The sequence below is a fragment of the Pteronotus mesoamericanus genome, unplaced genomic scaffold, assembly GCF_021234165.1.
Source record: "Pteronotus mesoamericanus isolate MK-2021 breed Mesoamerican mustached bat unplaced genomic scaffold, CSHL_Meso_final contig_2, whole genome shotgun sequence".
Classification (NCBI taxonomy): domain Eukaryota; kingdom Metazoa; phylum Chordata; class Mammalia; order Chiroptera; family Mormoopidae; genus Pteronotus; species Pteronotus mesoamericanus.
Genome location: NW_026555084.1, coordinates 31,838,382 through 31,854,571, shown reverse-complemented (window position 1 = coordinate 31,854,571; position 16,190 = coordinate 31,838,382). Strand labels below are relative to the sequence as shown.

The following is a 16,190-nucleotide window of genomic DNA, read 5'->3' as shown; positions in this document are numbered from 1 at the left end:
CCCAACTCCTGTTCCAGAATGTTCACGTTCCCTCCAGACCAGGTGCTGAGCAGGCCCTCTGCCCTCTGCCCTGGCCTGGCCTGTGCAGGACACGCGTGGCAGTGAGGGGCTGGGGGTGGCTGAGTGGGGAGTGGCCCCCCCGCCCTCACACCACAAACTTGTTCTTGGCCAGGGTGTTGCTCTTGGTAGCTGTGTCTGCGTGGGCCTGGTACCCGATGATGGTCTTTGCCGAGAGTCCCAAACGCTCTTTGTAGACACGCCTAGGGGTGCGTGGGTGAGGACGTGAGACGGCAGGCAGCAGCAGGTCCTCAGCCCAGGGCCCCTGCCCTGGTTCCAGCCCCAGCCCCTCCCAGACTGCATTTGATCCATGTGGGAACCCCGAAATAGGACTAATACCAAAGGAAGGAAAAAAAAACAGTTCTGCTAGGAATATTTTGAAACTTAGACCCAAACCACCCCCCATGTTGCCTCCTCCCCTAGAAGAGACCCACCCGCACCCCATGCCAGAGCCGCCTCACCCGATGTGGAGCACGCCCGTCTGGTGCTCTGCCTCTCGCGTCCACACAGCAATCTTGTCCCCCTTGGCTCGGATGTTGATGACGGCCCCACACACCTCCCGGCTGTACTCCTCGAAGCTCTCCCCAATGAGACACAGCAGCTGGGGCCGAGAGGGAGGCGATGAGACCTCCAGCTGCAGCCCAGGAGCTGCTCCCACCGTCCTCGAGGCCACTGCCACCCGTGAGTCCCGTACCAACCCTGCCCCTTCCTTCGGGTGACCCTGTCTCCCTCCCAGCCCTCCACTCACTGTCTCCAGCCACAAGCGGTCCAGCTCAATGTGGCGCTGCTGTTTGGCAAGGCTGACCAGCCAGCGGCCACCTCGCTTATTCCTGGCGTCTTCCCACATGGGCTCGATGCCATCCTGGGAGGCCAGATGCCAAATCCACTGCCTTTGTTCACAGGGAAGTGGGAGCCCAGCCACCTTCCCAGGTCCTGCTCCTGCCCCTCAGTAGGCCTCACGGGCCAGGCTTTCTCTCACCTCCCTCCCCTCTGTACAGGCAGGTGCCACCACCAGCCATTCAGCCCCCGGAGCCTCAGCATTTGTCACCTATTATAGCCTTGCATACGTGTGCTTGTCTCTTACTGAAGAGTTCCTTAAGACAAGAGTTCAAATGGGGGTAATTAACGAAGGCTCTGGGGCAACCCCAGTGGGGGCCATGCCAGACGTCTGGAGCTCGGCCAGGCTCACGTGCGCCTGGGAAATCTTTAGACACTGACGTCAGGGTCCCACCGCACACATCTGCTGGGTTAGCACCTTCAGGAATCGGTCTGGACCGTAATAAGCAGTGTCCACGGGCAATTCCGATGCCTGTTCCTAGTTACAGAACCAGGCCAGGGACCTGGGCTCCTTCTTTGTTCCCCCATTTTCAGGCCTTCAATGGTCCTTCAAGGTGCAGCTCAGGCCTGACCCTTCGTCCAAGCTTCTCTACGGCCTTTCCTTCTCTTGGCTCTGAGGGGGGCTGTCCTTGGCACCCCGCCCCGCCCCCCGATGAAAGAGTGATGCAGCAGGCACTGGAGAGGGTCAGCCCCCGCCCCCGCCCCCTGCCCCTGCCCCGGTGGCCGGTGGCCGGTGGCCGGAAGCAGAGCTTACCTTGAACAGGGCGTAGTCGCAGCCCGGAGAGAGCTTACTGGCCAGCTGGATGTGACTGTACATCCTACAGAGAGTCCCCGACCCCAGGCTGAGAGTCCAGGCTTTTTAGGACCAGTTCCAAGTGGCCTCAGCCCCCTCAACTTCCCACCAGACCCCACTGCTTTTCTCCGGCTTCCGGACCCAGCTTCGCTCACACCGGCGCCTTCGCCTAGAATCCCGTCCTCAGCTACCCAGACCTTTGGGCCCCACCTCCTCCCTGGAGCCTTCCCTGACCATCCCAGCAGAGAGGAGAGGTTTTTAGAGGCCCCCCTCCCAACGCCCCCTCCAGCTGGAGCCCCAGGCCTTCTCACTCCGCCCTGGGGTTTGCACAGCCCCTTCTAGGTCCCCCCTGATCCCCCCATGGACACTCTAAGACCGCCTGGCCCTTCCTTCATGCTTAAGACAAGCTCGGACTGGAAAAGGAACTTGCCCAGGGTCACAGAACATGAAGTAGCAGAGTCAGGCTCAGCTCCTTGCTTCTCCCAATTCACAGGCTTCCTCCCTAAGCGCCGAGAAGGCCCCCTGGGGCCTGTGCCCAGCCCCAGTGCCCCCTGCAGAACCCTCTAAGCTGCAGCCCTCAGTAATGCTGCTGGGCCCCCCGGGAGTGCGGGGTAAGCTGTGCAGGAAGCAGCCTCCGGAGGGGTGGGGTCCGGGGTGGTCCCGAGCTCAGAGCCCCCCGCCTCAGCCTCTTCCAGAAAGGTGGACACTCACGCCCAGAAGTCCTCCACTGTGTCAAACTTGGTGACCAGATGCAGGTTATCCTGCCAGGCCCGGCCGCGGTCGTTCTTGAAGAACCACAGAGCCCACCTGCGGGGAGGGGTGACCAAGAGGAAGGAGAGAGCCCCTGTGCCCCGCCCCCCAGCAGCACCTGGGCTGGCGGGCGGTCTGGCCCCTGAAAGGACAAACCGGGGGCAGGATTTGGGATACAGCGCCCCCCTGAAGGTGACTGCAGTCAGTTACCATGAAGGGCCAGGGGACCGGAGAAGTGGAGGCATTTAAACCAGAACCCCTCCCTGCCTTAACCTAGTTGGGACAAGTCTTAGGCCGGCTCCGGCCCTCCGCAGTGAGAAACTGGGCAGAGAGCTGAAGGGGTTGGCCAAGGCCGCAGAGCAGGGGCCTGCCCTACCTGCTCTGCAGAGGGTGCAACTCCTGCTTGGCCTCCTCCGGACCCCCATCCCGGGCCTTCCTCCTACGGGACCGCAGGCCCGGGAGAGAGTGCAGAGCCTCCCCTTTCATTGACGCTTCCGCTGCTGCTGCTGCTGCTGCTGCTGCTGCCTCCTCTTCCTCTTCCTCTTTCTCCTCCTCCAACTTTAGGATCTCACCCTCAGCCTCTCCATCCTGACCAAAGAAAGGAGTCGAGGTGGACTGCCAGGCCCAGCCCCGGCAGCCCCAGAGACCCCCGTCCCGTCCCTGCTGCGGGCGGGCCGGCAGGCGGACTCACCGGGCATGCGGTAGCCATGCTGCAGCAGTTCGGGCTCCGAGAGGGACAGGCCATCCAAGGGCCCCCAGCTGCTGGCTTTTAACCCACCAGCGCCCCGCCCGCACCCCGCCCCCGCCTGCCCGCGGCTGGGGAGAGGGAGGAGCCAGCATGGACGTGCTCCCGGGGAGAAGGGCTTACACTGTTCCTTCCCCCTCAGCGAGCACCTTCTGCAAGCCTGCAGGCTTGGGGTGGGGTCAGGTGTAACCGGCCAGACTGGGCCCCGCCCACATCATGCTGGCCAAGTGGCGGGGGGGGGGGGGCGCGGCGGGGGGGATCTGAGACAGGAAGGTAAGGGTCAGCGCTAGGGATCTGCCCTTTGGGAAACCGGAGATCCGCGGCGCGGGTGGCGCGGGGGTAGGGGGTGCCTGAATTTAAAGCAGGCCGTCCCGGAGCCCCCGGAGGCAGTGAGTCTGACACAGCTGCGGCGAGGAAGCCAGGTGTCCCCTCGATTGTCTCTGCTGCCACCCTCTCCTCGATATGGCCACCGATATCCTCTAACACAAGCACTTCTCTGGTCTCTGGAAGCACCTGAGTTTATTTTAAATGTAATCATTCAGAAACAGGGTGATTGTATTAAAAATCCACAGTTTCGGTTTCTCTTGAAAACTTGGGAAGGTCAACCCCGCCCGCTGCGCCCGCCGCGCCGCCCAACCACCGGCTGCCGCTGCCGCCGCCCTTTGGAAGGGCAGCGGAGGCTCCAGCAGCCCCGCCGGCCCGCCACCCTCCCCCACGCCCCCCGGCCTGTCCCAGTGTCCTCCGCCTGGGCTTGGACGGCAGGGGGCGGTGCCACACAACTGGGGTTCGAATCCTCCCTGCCTGGACCTCAGCCAAGTCACCGAACGTCCCGGAGTCGATTTCCCCATCTGTAAAACGGGAAGGTTGATGATACACAACTCGGAAGCATATTGTATTAAATGATATAAAACACGAAAAGCCCATAGACAGCCTCACTCAGAAGTGAACAGAAGCCACCTGAGGGCGGCTGTGCTCAGGTAGCTCATTTGGTGAGAGCATCGTCCTGATACGCCCAGGCCCCGGGCTTGATCCCCTTGTCAGGGCACAGGCAAGAATCCACCAGTGGATACACCAATAAGGGGAATGACAAATCACTGTTCCTCTCTCCTTGTTTCCCTCCTCTCCCCTTGTTTCCCTCCTCTCCCCTTTCCTCTCTAAAAAATCAATAAATAAAAATTTTAAAGAAAGAAAGAAATCACCTGGGCCACCCCTGGGGGTGGGGCGGGGAAGGACTGGGAAAGGAAGGGGGCGGGAGGGTGAGCTCTGACTCCGAGTGAATAGCCTTTCCCAGGCCTCTGAACAGCACCCTTTTCTGCAGAGGCTGATGCCTCCCTAAGTTTCTTAAGGTTTCTCTCCCTCCCCCGTCGACTTGTAGGGGCCCAGATCTCTAAGGGGACCAGTCCCTTCCCCTCCCCCACATCCAGGGAAGCTCAGTGCCACCTGGAGGCTGGCTGTTTTCTGAAGCGCTCGGCGAGCGCCCGGCGTGGGGTCGCGTGGCAGGGGGCGGTGAGGAGCAAGCCGGCGGTCCCACCATCTCACGCAGGCCACGGGTCTCCCAAGGAAGGGGATTTGCAGGTGGAGAGCGTCAAGCCCACACACCTGAACTGGAGCTTTATCGCAGTTCTCATGCGCAAGCGTCAGAGATACCTGCAGGGCTCGTTCAACAGACCATGGGGCCCTGGCTAGAACTTCCGATTCCTTAGCACGGGGCTCGGGCGTGAGAATTAGCATTTCGCCCAAATTCCCTGATGGTGCTGGTCAGGGGCCCCGTTCGGAGAACCACTAGCTTAGAGGCAGTTCACCAAAGGGGTGACATTTGAGCCGAGAGCTAAGGCGTGAGCGAGAGTGAACTCGGTAGCGGAGGAGGACATCTCGGGGTGGTGCAGCCTGTGCAAAGGCTGCGGGGCGGAGGGGACACGGGCACTGGAAGAAGAGAAGAAAGGCCGGTGCGGGGAAGCCCAAGTGGGGAAAGGGCGTGAGCCTCGATCCTAGGAAAGTGGGGAGCCACTGAGTGCTTAAGTGGGCACAGGCGGGCTGGGCAGGTAATCCCATGGGCTGCCCAGCAAGTTCTCTGGGTTGCTATGTATGAGCCTCTGTGGCAGCAAGAGCAAGTGGGGCAAGATCCCAGCAGGGTGCTGGCGTGGCTGCCCGGGGGGCGGAAGACGGGGAGAAGACGGTGGGTTTCAGAGGTACTTAAAGGAAGACTCCGTGGCATTTGGTGATGGACAGGCGGGGCATGGTGTCCCAGCAACCTACTGCTGCACGACAAACCCTCTAAGCTGAGTGGCTGAGAACAACACTGATCACCTCTTTCGCCCACAGATCTGCGATTTGGGTGGGACCCGGGAGGGTGAGTTCGTCTGCTCCAGAGCACTGCCGGCTGGGGTGGCTCACAGTCCCGGGCTGCGAGCCTCGGCTCACTCCCAGCGGGCCGCTGATGCTCAGCCTCGGCTGAGGTGTTGGCTGGGACAGCTCTACGTGGCCGCTCCACGTGGCTGACTCACTTCCTCACAGTGGCTGGGTTCCCAGAACAAGAGTCCCAAGTGATGGGAAACAGAAGCTGCCAGTTTCTTTTTCTTTTTTAAAGGTTTTATTTATTTATTTTTAGAGATGTGGGGAAGGGAGAGAGAAAGAGAGGGAGAAAAACATCAACGTGTGGTTGCCTCTTGCACGCCCCTTACTGGGCACCTGGCCCGCAACCCAGGTATGTGCCCTGACTGGGGACTGAACCAGTGATCCTTTGGTTCGCAGGCCAGTGCTCAGTCCACTGAGCCACACCAGCCAGGGCTTCTTTCTTTTTTTATGATTTTATTTATTTATTTATTCATTTTTAGAGAGAAGGGAAGGGAGGGAGAAAGAGAGGAAGGGAAACATACATCAGTTGCCTTTCGAATACCCCTCACCGGGAACCACCGCGTCCTGCAACCCAGACCTGCGCCCCAATAGGGGACCGAACCCAGCGCTCTTTAGGTTGGTGGGGCCACCCCCAATCCACTGAGCCACACCAGTCAGGACAGAGGCTGCTAGTTTCTTAGGGCCTGGGCCCCAAACCAGCACAGCATCTTGTTGAGCCCCAGGGCCCACATTCAAGGATGGGGACGTAATACCACCCCCAAGAGGAGGAGGACTTTGGACAGAGGAAGCACCGGAAGGCGGCCAGGCTTGGGGAGAGACTGTACATCTAGATTTGATGAAGAAAAATGGAGAAAGTAGGGCAGGATTGTTAGATGTTAGGCTAAATTTTGACAAGTGGGAAAAGGGAAACTGAGACAGATGGTCAGACAAATGGGGCAAACAATTTGAGCCATTGACAGCCAGCTGGTAAATCGCAAGGTCTTATCGTCCTTAACCAAGGACACTTGAGAGCAAATGGTTTACACCTCTCTCCCCTAACCAGAGAGTGAATGGCTTACATCGCCCTGGTCAGGGAGACAGAGAACGGAGACCCAGTTAGTGCCATTAGTGCCAGCCAGACCCAGGGATGGGTTGGGGCAGGGGAACAAATAACAAAAACCCAGTGAGAACCAAACAAATCCAAGACAGAAGTCAGGCTGACCAGGAAGCGACCCTGGTCCCTCCGTGCGCTCACACTGATGCACCAGCCTATTCAAGAGCACACCTGGGAAGCCGATGGAATTCTGCTGAGACCTCCCAGAGACTGTGTCGCAGAAAAGAGATAAAGCCCCTCAAAACAAGGGGTGCCAGCGCGGCTTTCTCTCTGGCACATGCCTTCTCTTTCTCCAGCGTGAAACCTCTCCTAAATTCTAAAGGCCCCCATGAGATTTGCACCCAGGGGAGCAGCGGGCAGCGGCCGCTCCTCTCTGACTGACCCCGAACCTGTCTGCAGGGCCCTTTTTTCTCTACTCCTCAGTGAGCTGGCAGCGCCCCCGCTTGGCACATTTCTGTCACTGTGACTTTTACTTCTCAGTGAGTCCACAGCACCTCGCGTGGTTCACTTCTTTCCTGTAACTTTCCTGGGGAGCCAAAACAGCCCTGTCTAGGCTCCTTCCTGTTGATTTAATAAACATACTCTGGGCCCTGGCTGGAGTGGCTCAGTGGGTTGAGTGCTGGTCTGTGAACTGAAAGGTCACCGGTTCAAGTCCCAACCCAGTGCACATACCTGAGTTGTGGGCCAGGTCCCCGGTTGGGGGTGTTCGAGAGGCAACTAACTGATGTTTCTCTCCCTCTCTTTCTTCCTCCCTTCCCCTCTCTCTAAAAATAAATAAATAAAACCTTTTTTAAAAAAATCACCTGGGCTGGTGTTGTGAAATCTTTCATGCACAAAGTCAGGAACCCACACACTGCAGACTGGCCCGAGGCAGCCCTGCTCCAGGCCCTGTCCCTTTCTGGTGACAAACGGACCCTCCCAAAGTGCCGGGCACGGTCTTAGCTGCCTTAGAGCCCTGGCCCAGAGCCTGGCCCAGAACGACCCTGCCAGTCACAGCGCCCCTTCCCACCGCCCTCCGCGTCTTCCAGTTGGGTGACTAAGGACACCCCCGGGCCTACCCACGACCCTTCCAGGTCAGCCTCTGGGGACATCGCAATGGGGCTGAACAAGCAGGAGTTCCCAATCCTGCTTTTCTGTTCCTAAAATGCCTTGAATCTGCCCACTCCCCACCCCACGCACTGCCTCCAGGCCGGGCGAGCCCTGCCCTCTCTGGCCTGGGCCGCCGCCTGGGTCTCTCCTTACACTCTCCTTGCGTCCACTCCTGCCTCCCTGCAGAACACTTTTCATGTGCCTCACAGAAACCATTTAAAATATTAATCTGATCCCTTAACTCCTCTGTTTAAAACCCCCCAGGACATCCAGGACGGGACTCCAAGCCCAGGTCCTGGGCCTGCGGAGTCGTCTGGGCTCAGCCTGGCGGTGCCCCAGGCGCACAGCCTCCCGCAGGCCGCGCACTGCTGCCTCAGGGCCTTCGCGCTTGGCGGTCTCCTCGCAGCTCTTCTCATGACTGTGTTCTCCTCATTGTCCTTCAGGGCTTAGCTCAAATGCCACCTTCTCGACAAGGCCCTCCCTGAGCGCCCTGTCCAAAGCAGACTACCCTCCCCGACGCACTCTTAACTCATCGCCCCGTTTTATTTTCTTTTTAGCACATAGCGCCACCCACCCATCCATTCATTCATTCAGCTCTTCGTTCAACGGACGCTGACCTAGCAGCCGCGTTGTACCAGGCCCTGTCGTAGGCGCCGGGAACGCAGGTGGGAACAAAATGCCTGGTTCCTCCTCTTTGCTTTGGAAAGCCCCGGACTAAGCCCTTGATCCTCTCCTCCACTGTGTTAACATTTGCTATTGCATGACCTCATCCAGTTCTGGAAATTAAATGTCACACTTACAGTGTACCTTGGGCTCCAACCTGAAATCCAGAAGAACACACCCGACGGGCTGCCCACAGCCCCCCTGGCTGGCCGGCACGCCTCCACCTCAGGCTCACGGCCTCAAACCGACCCCTGACCTCCCCCGACCCCCAGACCCGCTGTGCCCACAGTCTCTTCTCTTCCTCCAACTGCTTAGCCCAAAACTCTGGAATTGTCCTGGACTCCTCTTTTTCTAACCCGTCAGCACATTCTGCCCTCACATCTGCCTTCGTAATAGACCCAGGTGCAACCACTTCTCTCCCTTCCCACGCCACCGCCCGAGCTCAAGCGACTGCCGTCCGCCTGTATTTTGGCAATGGCATCTGATCCCGTCCCCCAGCTTCCACCCTCACCCATGAGCGATGTGCTCACTACACAGCAGTTGTTAAAAATGCAAGTTAGAGCCCTGGGTGGTGTGGCTCAGTGGATTGAGCGCTGGCCTGCAAACCAAAGGGTCACCGGTTTGATTCCCTGTCCTGGCACGTGCCTAGATTATGGGCTAGATCCCCAGTAGGCTGCGCTTGAGAGGCAACCACACATTGATGTTTCTCTCCCTCTCTTTCTCCCTCCCTTCCCCTCTGTCTAAAAGTAAATAAATAAAATCTTTTTTTTTTTTTTTTTTAATGCGAGTTAGAGCCCATGGCTCCTTGGCTCAGAGTACAGGGTCTGCAGGGCCCCACCAGCTCTCTGCCCTCCTCCCCTACTCGCTCGGCCCCAGCCACACTGGCCTCCTCCAAACGGGCCTGGCCCGCTCCTGCCTCGGCCGCTCTCAGGGGCTGCCACCTCCGTTCCTCTCACGGGCGCGGCCTCCCCCGCCCACTGCAGCGAGCTGTCCGGACCCTCAGCCCCACTCCAGCACCGTAGATTGTACTTATTTATTTTACTTATCATCTTCCTTCTTCTACAACAATGTAAGGCCCCCAAGGCCTCTTTTGTTCACGGATGTGTTCTCCAGCGCCTGCAACAGGGCCTGGCTTATAGCAAGCACTCAGAGGTCAGAGGGAGAGGGAGAGAGAGAGTGGACCATCAGGTTGAGCAAGGCTAACGGAACATAACTGATTTCAAGAAAAGCAACACCATCTAAACTTTAGATTCTAAAGCATTTTATTTGGTTACTATTTCACTTAATAATTGCCTCATGTTTCCTACTGGCACATTCTAAAGAGCAAGCATTTCATTGGTTATGCTTTCTGCTGAATCTCTGGTACGTAGAACAGGGCCAGGCATGCAGTTGGCACTCGGGAAAAATGGACTGAAAATGGACGTCAATGATCCGTTACCAGGGACTTCCCCTCTCTGGGTGGCTGTTCCCTTATCTGTCAAGTGGGAATGAAAATGCCTGCTTTGAAGACTTTTTTTAGGGCCTAAAGATATGATGGGTGTAGTGCCTGGCACGCAGTAGGTGGTCACTAAATACCACCCATTCCTCTCTCTGTTCTCAGCCCCCCTCCTGCCTGCCTATCTTCCTCCCCTCCCGGGGGCCTCGGAACCGCAAGAATGTTGGTAAATGTTTACTCACATTGTCAGGCACCACACAGTTATAAAAGGCACCTCTGGGTTTTTGCAGGACCAGGCAGGGCCGGGACCCCCAAGACCCTCCTAAGACAATGCTTCTGTTCCAGTTGCTTCCATGGGGCTCTTCTCCCACCCGCTTCCCCCCGTTCTCCCCCCTTCTCAGAAGCTTCAATAGCCGTTCTCCTTAGTACATTCTTAAGGAGGACAGAGACAAGAGAGGAATGGAGAGACCCAGTTTCCAGGGGCAGAGAGATCGGGAACAAGAAGAGCCCCCACCCTTGCCCTCTCAGAACTCACGGGATCAGGGCCTGGCTAGAAAGAGACCTGGTGGCCCGAGCTGTGCTGTCCTAGGCCCTAAAGGGGGACTGGCAGTGTGGCTGGGGTAGGGGATCCACTGTGCAGGGGGCAGCCCAGTGACCACGCCCTCTTCTTCTGAAGAAAGCACATGTGGAGAGGGAGCAAGAAAAACATAGCAAATGCCGACAACTGGTGAACCCAGGGGAAGCGTGTTCGGGGAGTCATTGTGCCGATAGGACAGCTTTTCTGGAGGTTTTGTTCTTTGTACTATGCTTGCAACTTTTCTCTAGGTTTGACATTTTTCCAAATAAAAAAAGTTGGGGGCAACCTTCTCTTACTTTGATTCTCGGAAGCTACACTGCCAGTTAGATGACCACACTTTCCCAGACTCTCTGCACCTAGGCATAGCCAATGCAGGAGAAACAGAAGTCGTTGGGTTGGCTTCTGGGAAAACTTCTTATGAAAGAGATAGATAACTGGAACATTCTCTTTTTACTCACCTTTCCCTCCTCCTGCTTTCTGCACAGACTTGATGGATGGAACTGCGGCAGCCATTTTGGACCATGAAGTAGCCTTGAAGTTGAAGTCCATGTACTAAGAATAATGGAGCAGGAAGACGGGAGTCATCACACAAACTATGGACTGCCTCCTGCTGGACTTCTTTTTTTTTTTTTCGGATAGTTCTTTTTTCTTTTTTCTTTTCTTTTTTTTTTTTTTTTTTTTTGAGAGAGAAACATCAATTTGTTGTTCCATTTATTTATGCATTGGCTGATTCTTGTATGCACCCTGATGGGGGATCAAACCCACAACCTTGGCATTGGCATACTGGGATGGTGCTCTCACCAGCTGAGCCACTCAGCCAGGACCCATTGGGCTTCTTTAAGAGAAAGAATAAAAACACCCGCTTTGCCTAAACTTCTGTATAGCAGCCAAATGAACTCTCACCTGATTCAGAAGGTAAGCTTTTCTCTGTACCCTCTCTGCTCTGGACTTTCCCACCTGCCAGGTCCTCTGCCAGGAATGCTGACCACCACCTGTAAGATACCTCTCATCTTTCAAAACCCGGATCAAATGACACTTCTGGCCCCTTTCCCTGGGTGGCCCTCCCTCCTTCGCCCCCAGGCCTGATCCCCTGCCAGGCAGTTCCCTAACAGCCCATGTGCTGCCGGTCCTCCGGCTCCGGCTCCGCGATTCTGGGCTTTGGCCTCTCTGTAGCATTCACCCAGTTGTCCTCGATGTCCTTGGTGTCCCTGCCGCTCCGCTCCAGCTTCTCCTCCTCCCTGGACAGCTCCCTCCCAGCCTTCGCCGGTGTCCGTGCCTTTGAAGGCTGCAGCGGCCCAGGATTCTGGACCTGAGTGTTAAGTCCTGACCCCTCTCTTCTTTTCACTCTCCGTGTTCCCCTGGGCAATGGCCTCGCCCAGTGCTGGCCACCAGCTCCGTGATCCTGGCTCCAATCCAGTGGTGCACTGGGCTGGTTGGACCAGCTCGTGAGAACACATCTTAAAGTTTCAGGAATCTTATGAGCCACTTATAAACGCCATTTTAAAATTAAATAATATAAACTTATGGTATAAATTGTGTTAAAAACAAACATAACATAAAACATATAATACAACAAATATAACAAAAACATAACTTTCTAATTATTTTACTATCCTCTATATTATTTTTTAAAAAGAAAGATTTTATTTACTTATTTATTTACAGAGAAAGGGGAAAGGAGGGAGAGAAACATCTGGATCATTTCCCTCTCACACTCCCTACTGGGGACTTGGCCTGCAACCCAGGCATGTGCCCTGACTGGGAATCAAACCAGCAACATTTTGGTTTACAGGCCGGCACTCCACCCATTAAGCCACAGCCGCCAGGGCTATTCTCTATACTCTAAAGAATACTTCTTATGTATTTTATCTGTATGGCAACAATACAACATCTCTCAACATTGACAGCTTGACATTAACCACGGTGGGAGAATTTACACCATGGCGATCCACAAACTACAAATCAAGGTGTCCCCACCCCACCCCACCCCCCGCCCCTAAGAGAGCCATGCGTTAAAGATTTCCCCTTACCCAACCCCCCAGCCCAAATCTATTCCTGAAACCAGCTGGAGCGACTGACGCCTGCTGCCGCGCTGCGGGCTCAGCTACCGGCTTTCTGCCGGACACCTCCTCCCGCCTGCCTGCCAGGGCCCGCGCATCCGGCGGGCGCCACGCAAGCCGACCCATGCCCCCACCCACAACAGCGTTTCACTTTGCAGCAGCCTTGTTCACCCTGATGTCCAAGCCAGGTATCTGGGAATCTTCCTAAACTCGCCCCTCTCCCTCTTCCCGCACCCGATAAATTACCAAATCCCGCAGCGCCCCTGCCCCCTACAGCCTCGTGGCTTTGTCTTCCCTCCCGTGGATTCGGTGGCAGCCTCCTCACAGATCTTGCTGCTTCTAGCTATGCCCCCTCCAAACCACGCCCATTTGGCCCCATAACATGTAAATATCACGTAGGTCTCTCTGGAGCTTAAAGCCCTGCAGCCACCTCCCAGTTCTTGCAATAGGAAGTACGGACACTGCATCTGGCCTTCTTCCTCTCTCCCTGCTCTCCTCCCCTCTGCTGGTCCTTCCTCCTCGCCCACTCTGGCATTCAGGGAGGTTTAGTCATGAATCACAGGAACCACTTCTCACCAATTCGAGCAGATTAGTTTAGTAACCAATCCTGGGCAGCTCAGAAACTCTCTGGGAAGGCCAGAGAATTCTCCCTGGAGGCCACACGACCTGGACGATGCCCCAGGTCGCACTGCCCAGCAGGCCCGGATGACTCCCCTGTGCTCCGGCCAGGCACAGACAGTGCTGCTTGTCCTGTTGTGCGGGATGCTCCCAGAAGTGGTGTGGCTGCTGCACGCGGCCCGGGTCCAGCACTGCGGGTCCTCACCAGAGCAGACGCCCTCCTCCCTGCTGCCCTGACACGGGCTTCAGGTTCTGAGTCCCGGCCGGGGCTGTCTGGGGCTGAGGCGGTCCTGGCTCCCGGGAGGGCTGGGAAAGGCCCGGGGGCACCTCGAGGAGGGGTGGGCTCTGCCTCACAGGGCGGGGCATCCCGCACACGCAGGGAGGGGGCAAGTCCAGGGCTGAGAGGCCTATGATAACGGTAGGTATTCCCTGGGCCAGCTGTCAAAGTTATACAGGTAAAATACTGTTAAGGTAAAATAATCAAAGGTGATATGATTTAAAAGCTTCTCTCTCTGACTCCTCGCAGTCAGGGCCAGAGGGGCATCTACTGCCAGGGGTTTTACTGGAAGTCCTTGCAGATCTGCTTTCTCTATAGCAGATATATAATGAGTCTGTGTGTATTTGTATATAAAATGTCTATATAATAAGTATAGCAGGTGATCAGTATATACAGGGGTGGGCAAATCTAGGTCTACAGTTGTAATACAAATAAATACAATAATTAATAAATAATAATACAAGAATAAACTGTGTTTCGTGTACTCACAACTGTAAACCTAGTTTTGCCCACCCCTGTATATACTGATATCTATATACATACTTATGTATATGTGTGTGTGTATATATATATATACACATTTGTATGTGTATAATATGTATGGATATGTATATTATATATATATATATATAGTCTATCTGGAAAAACTCCAATCATTGTTAATATAACAAGAACAGTTTGAACAACATCAACATAAACTGGCAGCCAAGGAGAGTGGACTGGAATGTGCAGGCATGAACGATGACGACTGCACTGTACTAGTCAGTGGGGGCAGTAGACACCACTGAGTGACCATGTGTACTGTGTGGTTGTCGCATTCAGAATGGCTGAGCAAGTAGAGCAATGAATCTGCATTTAATTTTGCACTAAGCTCAAACATTCCTCTGCGGAAACTATTCAGATGATGCAGAAGGCCGTAGCTCTGGGCAACTGGTGACTGGCAGCCTCATCACAACAACGCACCCGCTCATGCATCACGTCTCATGCAGAGTTTTTTGTCAAAACAGCAAATCACCCGGGTGACTCAGCCCCCTTACAGCCCAGATTGGGTGCCCTGTGACTTCCGGCTTTTCCCAAAACTAAAATAACCTTTGAAAGGGAAGAGATTTCAGACCGTCGATGAGATTCAGGAAAATACAACAGGGCAGCTCATGGCGACTGGGAGAACTGTGTGGGGTCCCAAGGTGCCTGCTTTGAAGGGGACTGAGGCGTCACTGTCCTATGTACATTGTTTCTTGTGTCTCATATCTTCTTCAATAAACGTCTCTATTTTTTATATTACATGGCTGGGTACCTTCTGGACAGACCTCTCGTATATAATTTTCTATGAATCAAATTTGGTTTGTCCCACCCCTTCCAGTTTGGCGCCCAGGTCGGTACACGTGGGCCAGCTAGTCCTTTCTGGCAGCGTAGCATTTCGCCGAGCGGATGTACCACAATTAACTAGCTAATCCACTACAGATGGACGTTTAGGTTCTTTCCAGTTTTTTTGCTACCAGAAAGCAAGCTGCAGTGAACATCCTTGCACAAATGTCTTTGTGCACTTGTGCAAGTAGAGATCCAAGGGATAAATTGCTGGAAGCAGGAACCGCTGGCTTGAAAGGAGCATGATTTCTGTCTTTGGTAAACATTGCCAAATTGCCTTCCAAAAAGCATGTGCCAATTTACAGCTCTACCAGCAGCCTGTGAACACTTTTCCCAGGCCCTGCACACTCTGGCTGCTGGCTGCTCACCTTATCACCTGTCACTTACACACCCTGCGTTTCCAGCCACAGTGCCCCTGCCCGAGCTGTACCCACAGACTAACACTCTCTCCCTCCCTTGTCTGCCAGATGAAACCTCACCTCCCCCACCAGCCCCGCGGAGATGTCACCTCCTTTGTAGATCCTTCCCTGACTGCTCGAAGCTGTCAGAGTCCCTTCCTCTGGGATCCCAGCTTCTTGGGTGTAATCTGTCACAGTACAGAAGGCCTGTGTGTGCCTGGAGTGTTGTGACCGTTTTGACAATCCCCAGCATAACCATAGAAGTGGTCGTGCCCACCACCTCCCGCCCCCTCCCGGCTCTCCAGTTGCGCGGCCTGTTCCCTGCTCGGAGGCCCAGTCCTGCTACGGGCCTTTGCCCCGCGGCTCCCTCTTCACAGACGCTGCCTTCGCCCACCTTGGCCTTGGCACCTTCTCTGACCTCCAGGTCTCACGTCCCTCTCCTCTAGTCACTGTGTTACATCACCGTTTTATTATAACACTTCGCACAAGTCGAAATAACCTTGTATGGTTTAAATTTTCTGTCCTGTGTCTCACACAGACACCATTATGAGCTCCTGGAGAGCAGGGGCCTCGTTTTCTCTTTCGTGGTCTCAGCCTGGCACCCATCGAAGGACTCCACAAACGTTCACTCAGTGAACGGCCCGTGTTTTACAGAAAAGGAAACATTCCGGAAGGTGAACTGAGTAGCCCAAGGTCCCACAGACTCAAACACATCTGCACTCCTATTCCTTCCCCACTCTTGGCACACGGAATGGTCTCCCCCTCGATATGCGCTCTTTCTTGGGGGCCGGTGACCCCCGCGGCATGTCCCGGGCCCAGGAGGCTAGCGGGCTCTGCGGAGATGTCACCCTCCCCGCCCCCTTGTCAGTCAGGCCGAGGGGGCGGCGCGGCCGCCGGGGGCAGCGCTGAGCTCAGAGCTGCCGCAGCGTCGGAGCGGGAGCCGGAGCCCCAGCGCGCGAGGGAGCAGGGCTCGAGGCGGGAGCCGGGAAAGGCGACGCACCCCAGGCCCGAGCACTGCTGCGCCGGCTCAGGGTCCGCGCGCCGCCCGCTGCAGACCGGCCTGAGCGCCCAGCCACGG

At 55.8% G+C, this 16,190-nt stretch overlaps 1 protein-coding gene across 1 annotated transcript; it reads right to left on the bottom strand.

The window, feature by feature from the left end:
- Window positions 1-145: 145 nt before the first annotated feature.
- Window positions 146-3,212, bottom strand: EIF4E1B (eukaryotic translation initiation factor 4E family member 1B). The gene is made up of 7 exons (XM_054568008.1): window positions 3,129-3,212; window positions 2,814-3,025; window positions 2,399-2,494; window positions 1,649-1,712; window positions 806-919; window positions 519-658; window positions 146-260 (listed from the first exon to the last, which is right to left on the bottom strand). The coding sequence occupies exons 1-7, from the start codon at window positions 3,180-3,182 to the stop codon at window positions 146-148; spliced, it is 795 nt and encodes a 264-aa protein (XP_054423983.1). The 5' UTR covers window positions 3,183-3,212.
- Between the last annotated feature and the right edge of the window lie 12,978 nt (window positions 3,213-16,190).